General features: G+C 38.2%; 1 protein-coding gene across 3 annotated transcripts; it reads left to right on the top strand.

Moving 5' to 3' along the window:
* The first annotated feature begins 257 nt into the window (after positions 1–257).
* On the top strand, positions 258–8328 carry zgc:174863 (uncharacterized protein LOC100136852 homolog). Of its 3 annotated transcripts, XM_040146799.1 has the most exons (10): positions 263–360; positions 1628–2036; positions 3361–3440; positions 3525–3863; positions 4394–4708; positions 5738–5857; positions 6551–6583; positions 7231–7275; positions 7397–7444; positions 7587–8328. In XM_040146799.1, exons 3-9 carry the CDS (start codon positions 3365–3367, stop codon positions 7441–7443), a joined length of 975 nt encoding a protein of 324 aa, XP_040002733.1. In that variant the 5' UTR covers positions 263–360; positions 1628–2036; positions 3361–3364; the 3' UTR covers position 7444; positions 7587–8328. The 3 variants fall into 3 exon arrangements, with proteins under 3 accessions (XP_040002732.1, XP_040002734.1, XP_040002733.1); XM_040146798.1 differs by lacking the exon at positions 1628–2036 and having other exon boundaries at positions 258–360; XM_040146800.1 differs by lacking the exons at positions 1628–2036; positions 6551–6583 and having other exon boundaries at positions 258–360.
* The last annotated feature ends 1650 nt before the right edge of the window (positions 8329–9978 follow it).

Here is a 9978-nt window from a genome sequence, read left to right as displayed (position 1 = left end):
AATCAGTAGTGAATGAAAATAATGATTACATTCAGTAATATATGAAAAATAAATTTCCCACCAAGAGCAAAGTGGGCTTGTTTTCTCCCAAAAAACTTTCCTATCCTATTTCTGACTATTCCAGGAACGCTGGTTTGTTCGCATTCTCCACTGTCTTTAGTTTTGACTCGGCAACAAAACAGCGCTTGTCGCTTTGGCCCGCCCGTGGTTCCCAAAACGGAAGACATGCCCCACTCTTGCTCATTTCGAAAGTGAAAGTCAGACTGGACCTCCCTGGACGTCGGAGCCCTGTTGGCTAAGTGTACGGTCCCGCACAGCAGCAGACGTTTCCCTTGGCTCGCGGAGGAGCATGCACAGCGAGTGAGTTGGAAGTTACAATATTGTAATGTAACGTTAAGTCTTTGTGTAGCTAGCTAGGATGCGTTTAGCGACATACTTTGTGTTCGCCAGTTAAGCGGCGACGTGGCCGACGTTGTAGCTGCTTTAAATGAATTTCAGCAATTCCCATTTCCTGTGTTTGTTGTGTCGTGTATCTAAACAAAAATGCGGTGTTGGCATGTTAAGAGGTTTTCAAATACAGCATAAGCACCAGAGCAGTGTCTTTAGCGTAGACGTAAAAGCGATTTGTCAGCACCAGAGCTTGACCGGTCGGACTGAGAACTAACTTTCCCAACATTAAATATTGAAAGGAAAATTAAAACAAACATTGAACCTTTCTCAATGAGGAAGGAATGCAGCTTTGTCGTAAAGCAGCTGCATGTATCTCTGTGTTTCCCCACAGGGTGAATTGTCTTGCAGAGGAGACTTCTTGTACAGCAGTAGTCTGTAGTTATAAGTAAGTTTACTGTGGTTAGTGTAACAAAGGTTGCAGACACAAATGCTACAAAAAAAAAAAAACAGCATGCAACAAAACTACATCAGACACTCTTGGTGTTGATATATTTCAGACAGAGTGAAGAAAAATTACAGAAAGAATACAGTACATTTTCAGCCCTTAATTTATAATGCAGTCAGCCCAGTTCCTCATGCAAAAATATGTTGGTTTTGTTCTACCATGATATTATACACCAGGCATGCTGCTGCTGGAAGGCAGCAAAATAAAAGAGAAATTGTAAACTTGGCATGTGTTCATATGCGGGGTGTATGAAGTCTCCTGAGTTATGATGGGAAACTTTTCACAGAGTAAAAGTTGAACAGTAGTATAATGTTGACAGTGAACAACGGCTCTCTCAAGGACATTCACACTCTTATAGCTCGCGTGTGAATTTCATATTTGTCAGGTTTTAGTAATTGAGGAATTTTCCAGTCTCACCCACAAACACAAGTTGCATAGGGAAGAGGGACCCCACGCTGCCCTTTTGTGTTTGTGTTGTATTGACCCTATCAGCTGGCAAATCATAATTTGTTATCTTTTTTGACCATGTGAGTTCCCTAAATGACACCAGTTAAGGACATTACATGACGCAGTTGTGGCTGCGATTATCCTGAACTGACCAAACTCTTTGAATGTGGCAACAAGTACCATCGGTTGTATAGTTGGTTCACAGATAATGTTTGCATGTAGCCATGCAGACAAAAAAACAAAACAAAACAAAAAAAACCCAACCAAACCAAAATGTCATTGCAGGAGGGGAGACACATAGTCAGCAAGACTCAAGCCCAGGCGAACCCCATCTGAAAAGGAAGAAAAACTACAGAGAAGAAGTTGACATGACATAGGGGTCATCAGAGATATTGTTCCTCCACTCTTTGAAATGTAGAGGATACTGCTGAAAACTGCGGAAGCAACCTAACATACATTTAAACTAGTTAGAGACTGTTTCCCATTTTATGTGGCAAACAGAACAATGCGTGCCTTTTTTTGCATTAAAATTATTGTGTAGCTTCACTGTTTAAAGCAGCACCTACAATCGCCACCTTCTTAAGATAACATATAATAAGGGGATTAACATTTCAGATGAGACGCTGAGGATCTCACTATTGCTACATTCTCGAGAAATCAAAAATAATACGTTTTGATAACTTCAGTCTGAAAGGTGAGCAGTGACTTGATGAATTCTATCATGGTTCTCTGTTTTTCCCCGTTTCTTGTTCTGTGAAAAATGGCTTTTCAGAAAACATCATTTTGACAGAGATGGCTTTTTCTATTCAAGTGATCAGTATTCGGAACTAAACCACAGAGGTCAAAATGGATCATAGCTGGAAAGCTAGAACTATTTAAAGTCCTAGTTGAAACAGAAGTGGTAATGAGATCAGGTGTCTTTATGTAGGATCTTATCTACTTTTATGTATTGTATGTTTATGTATATATTTCTTTGTTAAAAGCCCCTTGAGACACAAGCATCACAAATTAGCTTAAGCTATAAAAAGCTATGATATTTGAAACTGGTTTATCAGTAAATATCCTTTTATCCTGTGAATGTTCCTATAAAAATGAACATAAATGAACACACACACATTCACACACAAAACAATGTATTCTCTGGAGACCCCACTTCTTTTTGAGCCTTAACTCAACTATGTTCATCAGAGAAAGATGCTTGTTAGAGAAAAAAGTATTTTGCAGCTTTTAAACTGACATGACTAACCTATCCAGCTTTTGCCTCTTTTCAAGAACTTGTATGCTACATGTATGTATTATTGGCTGTATCTTCATACTTGATCATTTAAAAAATGACAATAAGGTTTACCTTAGTAATGACACAGGGGTGGCAAACTTATAGTGTGAAATTAATTTTGACACTCTTTCCATGTAAAGCTTATACTCTGATAGTCTCTATTTTTGTGCAGGTGCATAGTGCCGCATAGCTCCACATACAGCCATCTGAGGGCAGTAGTGGGTTCCATCTGCCATCCCTAATTCAAGTGACGTGCACCGTAAAACCAGATCCACTGGTAACTTCATTGACCTCGCTCAACCAGGCCAAGACTGTTGCAAACACGCCTGTGCTATGCGCTTTCATAGTTTTTCCAGGGGAATTGGAAAGTTGGAGACAGATCTGTGAAAAATCATAGGTCAGTGTCCCTCTCCTTCACCACGGCGTGGCTTGGCCAACAACTGAGTCTGTCAACCTATCTAATTTCACCAGCCCCTAACATACCGGCCTCTAATACATAATAATAGATTTGTCCTAATGCCACTCCATGTGTGCCCCAGGTGGCGTGGTGTACCTGTGGCCACAAAAATACTAAAAAATGATAAAAGTGTCCTTGGTGCGCTTACACTGTGAACCCAGCTGCCTTTTGCAACCTGCGCATTGATTCACAAAAACAGATCCACGTGAGTTAAAACGTGTATGTGTGTGTTACACTTTTAACTGATCCCCACATAAAAATTGTTTATTTTAACTGTCATTTCAGGTAAATGAACATGACCTCCACTGGTATCCTCTTCCTTGTTATCACTGTCATCTATATCAGTGCAGGAAATGCAAAGAACGGTAAATTCTATCATCATCTGAGAATTTCCAGTGTGAAATGCTGCTTGATACTGATGTATTCTGTCAAAATGTTTCTTTCTACAGTTTTTGTAAATGTGTTCTGCAAGGCTGAAAACGTGGGACAGTTTGGCCAGCAGTCATTGCTGGAGTGTGAGGTCCAAACCATACAGGAGGCAGCAGATGCAAAAATCCGTGTTGTCACTTGGAAAAAACAGGGGGCTAAGAAACCCTTACTGGTTTTTCACAGAGCAGAAACTATACAACAGCCAGGCTATGAGTTTGCTGAGCCGTCCTGGAACGACAAGAACATGAACGTGTCCCTGCTCATCAACAAAACTTTGCTGTCGGATGCTGGAGTTTATATGTGCACGGTGATGACAAACAGCGGTGATGGCGAGAGCCACGCCAACCTTAAAGTCACAGGTGAGAGCCTCTGGCCATGGCTGACCCCTGAAACTTTCTGTTTGGCACAAAGAGATGATCATTTTCAGACAAGAGAATATCTTCAGAAGTAACCCCTGCAAACTCATTTCAAAGCGTAGTCATGATTGAAGATGTTTCTGTTCTGTGGACATTTCTGCATGCTAATTACACACAGAAAATGGACTTCCTGAAAGATTAAATTTTGGTATTGATAGAGTGATGATTATTTAGAGGTCCAGGGACTTTCCTGGCCAACTTGGTTGGTATTTCCCTTAAGAAGTGTCAAATGGCTCCCCTTTGCTTTCACATACCTTCAGTTTCATTGTGACAAAGAACCACATCCATAAATGCCTGCTGCTGTAGCCAGTTAGTTCTTGATTTTTCGTGCCTAACAGATTGTAGTTCATAGTGCTTGTCAAATATCACGGTAAACCAATGATATTGTAATACTTCATTGGCGTGACTTGATTCACATCATGGTGCAGTGTTCAGCTTAATGATCATGAATGCTTTCCATTTTCTCTTTGCAGCCAAATACAGTGTACCAGTTATACGCTCCATCCCTGAGAAAATTACTCAAAAAGCAGGTGCTGACCTGATGTGTCAATCTGATGGTGGCTACCCAGAAGGTCAAATTCACTGGTTTGAGGACGGCAAAACGGAGCGGATAAAAAGCTCTAAAATGGAGGTGAAACAGACACAAAGTGGTCTGTTTAACCTCTCTAGCAAGCTGACTTTGGTACAAGGATCCAATTTCTCCAAGTATACCTGCGTGGTGTTCAATGCCAGTGGAGGCAAAGAGACTGAGACCACATTTGAAGTAGAAAACGCTCCAGAAGCAGGAGGTATATGTTGTTTAGCACCACTCTTGACACCTTTTGGGCCTTTTGGCTCAATCCTGCTGCACAAAATAAAACCTCATACAGTAGCCTAATGTCAGCCACAGATGTAAGGTCATGCTTTTCCTGAAATTTGAAGCAACACAGACATCGCCACTGTTGAAAGTAACACAACATTGTTTAGGATTGCTCATCTAAGAGGAACTTGATCCACTAGCCAACTGTAGTTTATATTTTTTTTGTTGCCGCTGTTGGAGCTCATAGAAGGCTGACTTTTCCAACAGAAACCAAAAAGTGAGACAAAAAAAAATCTTAAGGTCATGAAAAAACAAATGTCACGGAGGAGCTCCATATAAATACATTCTGGAGAAAAAAGAGGTTTTGTTTACTGGTAACAATTTTCTTCCTCCACAGAACTGCAGTATGTGTTTATTATATCCATAATTACAGACATCATTTGTGCTGTAGTTTTGACACACACTTCAACGGATAGCCAGGCTGCAGCAGGAGTCTAAATCTCACCTGACATCTTGCTCAAAACTTCATAACAGTGCTCCTCACATAGAAAGAACACTATATTTGACGGTCCAAATCTGATAAGACTGGGTGATGTTGTTTGATCCAAAATTCAGTCCCACTGATAGAAAAAAACACCAACAGATTCACTTCATATTCGAACTTCGTATCTGCCATATTTGAGCTGTTACGTAAGTTCTCACAGCTGCCACATGAAGTGAAAAGTTCATTCTTATCAACTGATCAGTATCTGATCAGAAGCCTCTTGCCTGCCATACTTTCTGTTTTGTAATAATAATTACAAAACAGTGTCCAAACTGTTGTAATGTCCAAACTATGCAGACAAACTATCTGTGGTAAAAGAGAAAGTGAATATAGATTGCTAAAATAATACACTGGGAACTTCCCACCGGTACATTGCATGCCTCGTATTCACAAGTATTTATATCTTTACTGTTTTTTGTTTTGATTTGAAGTATTACAGCATTAACTCTTTGTTATTCAATTTAATGTATTCAGGGCGCGAAGGACGGAAAGGGTTGGATTCAGTCTCCAAAATAGTCGCTCCTTTGGTGGTCATTGGATCGCTGATCGTAGGATTGCTGTTGGCACTGCTGTTTTATAAAAGGCGAACTCAACGTGAGTACCTCCACGGGCCGTCATTTGGCTTTTGATCAAAATGATCCATTAAATATCTTTTGGAGTAATGACATAATACACATAAAGAAGTACAATTAAGATTTACATTATTAGTAGTTTAATGTAGGTGTCCCTACTGATTCCGAGAAAGGAACAAGACCACACATCAGCAGGCTTAAAATGCAGACTATCCCTAGACACCCTGTGCTAGCAATTCTGTACTAACATTCAATTTCTTACAACAGAAAGAAAGAAATAAAAAAATAAGCATGTGAACTGTAGCACTGAACTCTGAACTGAACTTCATTTGACTTGAAGGACAAAGAAACAATGTTGTTTAGCTGCAGTTTTAAACAGTGATAAATGATAGTGAGTAGTGTCAAATGTTGCATGGGTTCTTATGACTGGTTCACTGTAAACAATAATAGAGCCAAAAGAAAATAGACAGACAATAGGTGACGGTTGAAGGAAAATAGAGGGAAGCGGAAAAACCTGACGAGCACTTGGCAAGTGAGCAAGTTATTCAGGATGGTTTATTGTTAAGTTGGTTTAAGCAGTGGATAGACTACAAAAACACCATACATTATTGAACAGTGTTCTCAAAAATGTCTGACAAAGATTGGTGAAGTAAGCACAAGTAGATATATACAGCGAGTATGCACCCACTGTCATGCTCTTTCATTTTCTTGACAGAGGCCCGGAGGCACTCTACAAAACCCCTTATGGGTACGTCTATCTTTGGACATACTATCATTGCTGTTTTCTTCTTTTCTAATAGTGCATAAAGGTTCTACTTTTGGTTGTCTATGAATACATAAAGGTTCTATCTACTGACTTTTCTGTTTTCTAAAAATCTGAGGTTTGATTACTTATTTTAATTATCTGGCCAAAATGAATTAAGAGGGGCATCTTTGAAATCTATTGCTGGATTTTTTAAAAACATTATTTTTTAATGATGAATGTGGTTGAACATAAGAGTCAGTAGCCTTCTGGACTACATATTTTCAGACAACACATAACCAAACTCGCTTACCACAGTTTCTAATCACACTCCAAGCTTTTTCGAGCATGTGCTCCTGCCATGTCTTGACCTTGGTTCATGAATTTGGTCGGAGCACATTTAATATTGACTAACCAAGAAACTTCACTGTCCCTTCACTAACTAAGCATCAAAAAAACTCTGGGATTCCTCTGACTCAAATGTCGTCCTGGAAAACCGGGCTTGGTTACTATTCACCACTATTTGAGTCACAGCATATCTTGAATCATGTTGACTCTGCTTGAATGTCATGAACTTAATTCTTAACTTAATATGCTGATCTTTTCACACCCACCCATGTTAACCCACAGTAAAATGTATAATTTTGTTCCAGGTGACCATCAAGAGGTTGGTAGATGCGAATCAGACGTGGAGGAAGGTATGTCTAAATTACTGTATTTTGACTCACTGTGTCTAACTGATAGAACTTTATTTTATAACTGTTTTCACATGCACTCTATGAAATTTAATTCAGGCTTTGATATTATTTCTTTTTGCAGTTGGTCCTCAAGAGATGGATGAAAAGTGCCAATGCAGCCTGGTCTGAGGTAATTATATTGCTCCAAGCAAATGATTGAAATGATTAGTTTCACCTCTGTTTCATTATGTGTATATTGGCAGTAAGATAGACAATATTAAATATCTAAAGGCTCTCTCTTTTCTTTTTCTCACCTTTCTCTCTCTCTGCAGGATATACTGCATGTCACATGAATTTGCAAACTTACTAACAACATCTGATATCAATAGTTCCTTGTTTGCCAAACTCCACTCTGTCATTTCCTGTTGCAAATTACCGAGATTCGTGAGAGGAAATGTAAGATCTTTGCTTACCTGCCATAGTTGCCAGAGTATCAAGTCTACATCTAAGAGAACATTTATTTTGAATTAGTGTCAGACAGGGGGAAGCCAGGGGGTCGTTTTCAAGCTGTGGCTCACATTAAAAACTTGACAACCGCATCAAGAGCAAAGTCTTATCACTAAAAACCAACATGATAGCAATGAGTTTTAAGATGACACTGAATGTTAGTTGGTGGAGGAAAAAGGCTGATTAGATATGTTTCTATGTAGCCTATACAGTAACTGTAGCATTTTGCTGCTTGGCAGCACTGGCCTTCCTTCTCACTTCCTCTTCTCAAATCATGTCAAGAGTTATAAGGAAAACGTGGATTCATATTCTACGAATAGGGTCAGAGGGTTGTCTGTGTTTGCGTGTGTGTATGTGTTTGTGTTTTGGAAAAATTAAACTAACTTGCTGCTCAGATTTTTATTTTTATTTTTACATTCTATGTAACTCGATTATTTGGCAATGTTTTGTGAGGGTGTTAAAAGATAACACTTGTTTTTGCACAACATTTTTTCTTGTTTAAAGCAAATCTCATAAAAAGATCAAAAGTAGCAATGCATCAGTTTGTCTCGACACTTGTGCACTCTAGATATATATCTTAATGATAATAATGTAAAAAAAAAAAAAAAAAAAAAACAAAGTTACTAGTATTACTTTTTAAAAAAAAAAAATAATAAAATAAGCTTCAGCAGTTCCCCAAACAGCTGGGTATAGCCTAGCCCCAATGTACTAGGTAGATCTGCACTAGGTAGGATTGGCTCTGAAAGAAAAGAACATTCTTGTTTTTGTTTCTGTGTAAACTGTGGACATGTCATTAACTTATTTTTGTATTTTTTTTTTTTTTGGGACAGGGGGTTTCCAAATAGCCCAATTATAGCCTGCTTAAAAAAAAAAAAACTCCACTAACTAACCAAAGAAAATGAAATATTTTAAGCATGAGACTTTTTGACAGTAAAACAATCCAGTACATCATCAGCCTCACCCTTTAAGGGTCCTTGTACAGAAGTTGCTTATGGTTTTTGAGCTCTTTGGTCAGTCCAACTTTGAGTCCAGTGTAAACCCTCACTTCCTGAGAACATACAAACCCAAGCGATTTCATATCCTTTTTCTAACCACTGAGAAAGCTTGCCCCATCGATGTACTTTTACAAGTCAATAGATTTTACTGTGATGTGTACTTACTGTATGTAACATCTAGTATCAGTATGCAGCTACACTGCCAAAACAACACTTACCTTCATCCTCTAAGTCGGGTTTTTCCTTTCATTCTTCTCTTCATCTGATAGAAGGTCTCAAAGAAGTTTTTTAGGCTTTTGGGAACATGATTTTAATCTAAGATGTGCTCCGGCAGCTTTGCAAAGTTAAGACTGAATAACAAAAACACCTTATCATCGTCCTCTTAAGTATATGATCAATCTTGATAACACAGCCTGTAAGCACTGTCACTTATATACAGTTTTTTTTTTAAATATGTGAAAATTTTTAATTCTGTGTTTTTCTGAGTTCATGTTGTCAATCCAGTTTATGCATCTTGTCAAAATGAGACATATTGCTGTACTATGATTATACCTGACATTTTTGTGTTTTTATGATCAACATGCACTGCATGTAATATGATCTGTGATCTTTTATTTTGATTAAATCATATTTTATAATAAAAAAAAATAATGGTGTGTGAAAGATGTTATTTTTGCTAGTAACTCATGTAGATTAGATTTCAGTAATGGCAATACTTGTAAACGAGTACTGGTAGCACACATTGTCCAGGTGTGATAAAACAACATCACTTTTCTAGTCATTCCCCTCAGTTTCCGCTGGACACAGACATGTCAAATAATTTCCCGTGAAACGCTTGGTGTTGTGTAAAGAAACTGGTTTCCATTTTGTCTTGTCCTGGATGAGGTCAATACTGCTCTGTTATCTTTTTTTTTTTTTTTAAAGATATTGTGTGACTCATTAAGTGAGCAATGGTTAACTGCAACTTTTTATAAAGCTTTGAATCTTGATCAAGTGTCTTAATGCTATTTCTGCCATTCAGTATCAGATTGATCTTGTTTTTTTTATATCAGTAAACAAAAGATTGAACATATTTAGATATTACATCACTTTGATCAGGATTTAAAATTAATATTTCAGAATTCAGATCTTGCAAACCTTAAATAGCTTTCAATCCTGCCATCTATTGGACAAATAGCATTACAACATGTTGGCAGGCCAGAACAGCACAGTTGAACTACAT

This window comes from Xiphias gladius, chromosome 15 (assembly GCF_016859285.1).
Source record: "Xiphias gladius isolate SHS-SW01 ecotype Sanya breed wild chromosome 15, ASM1685928v1, whole genome shotgun sequence".
Taxonomy (NCBI): Eukaryota; Metazoa; Chordata; class Actinopteri; order Istiophoriformes; family Xiphiidae; genus Xiphias; species Xiphias gladius.
This window is presented reverse-complemented; position numbering and strand designations above follow the sequence as displayed.

Bases quoted from the DNA above. Each gene is read 5' to 3' on its own strand.
- zgc:174863 (XM_040146798.1), top strand. From the start codon at position 3,365: ATGAACATGACCTCCACTGGTATCCTCTTCCTTGTTATCACTGTCATC. The intron at 3,441-3,524 runs GTAAATTCTATC...TTCTTTCTACAG, and splicing joins TGCAGGAAATGCAAAGAACG to TTTTTGTAAATGTGTTCTGC. The intron at 7,276-7,396 runs GTATGTCTAAAT...TTCTTTTTGCAG, and splicing joins CGAATCAGACGTGGAGGAAG to TTGGTCCTCAAGAGATGGAT.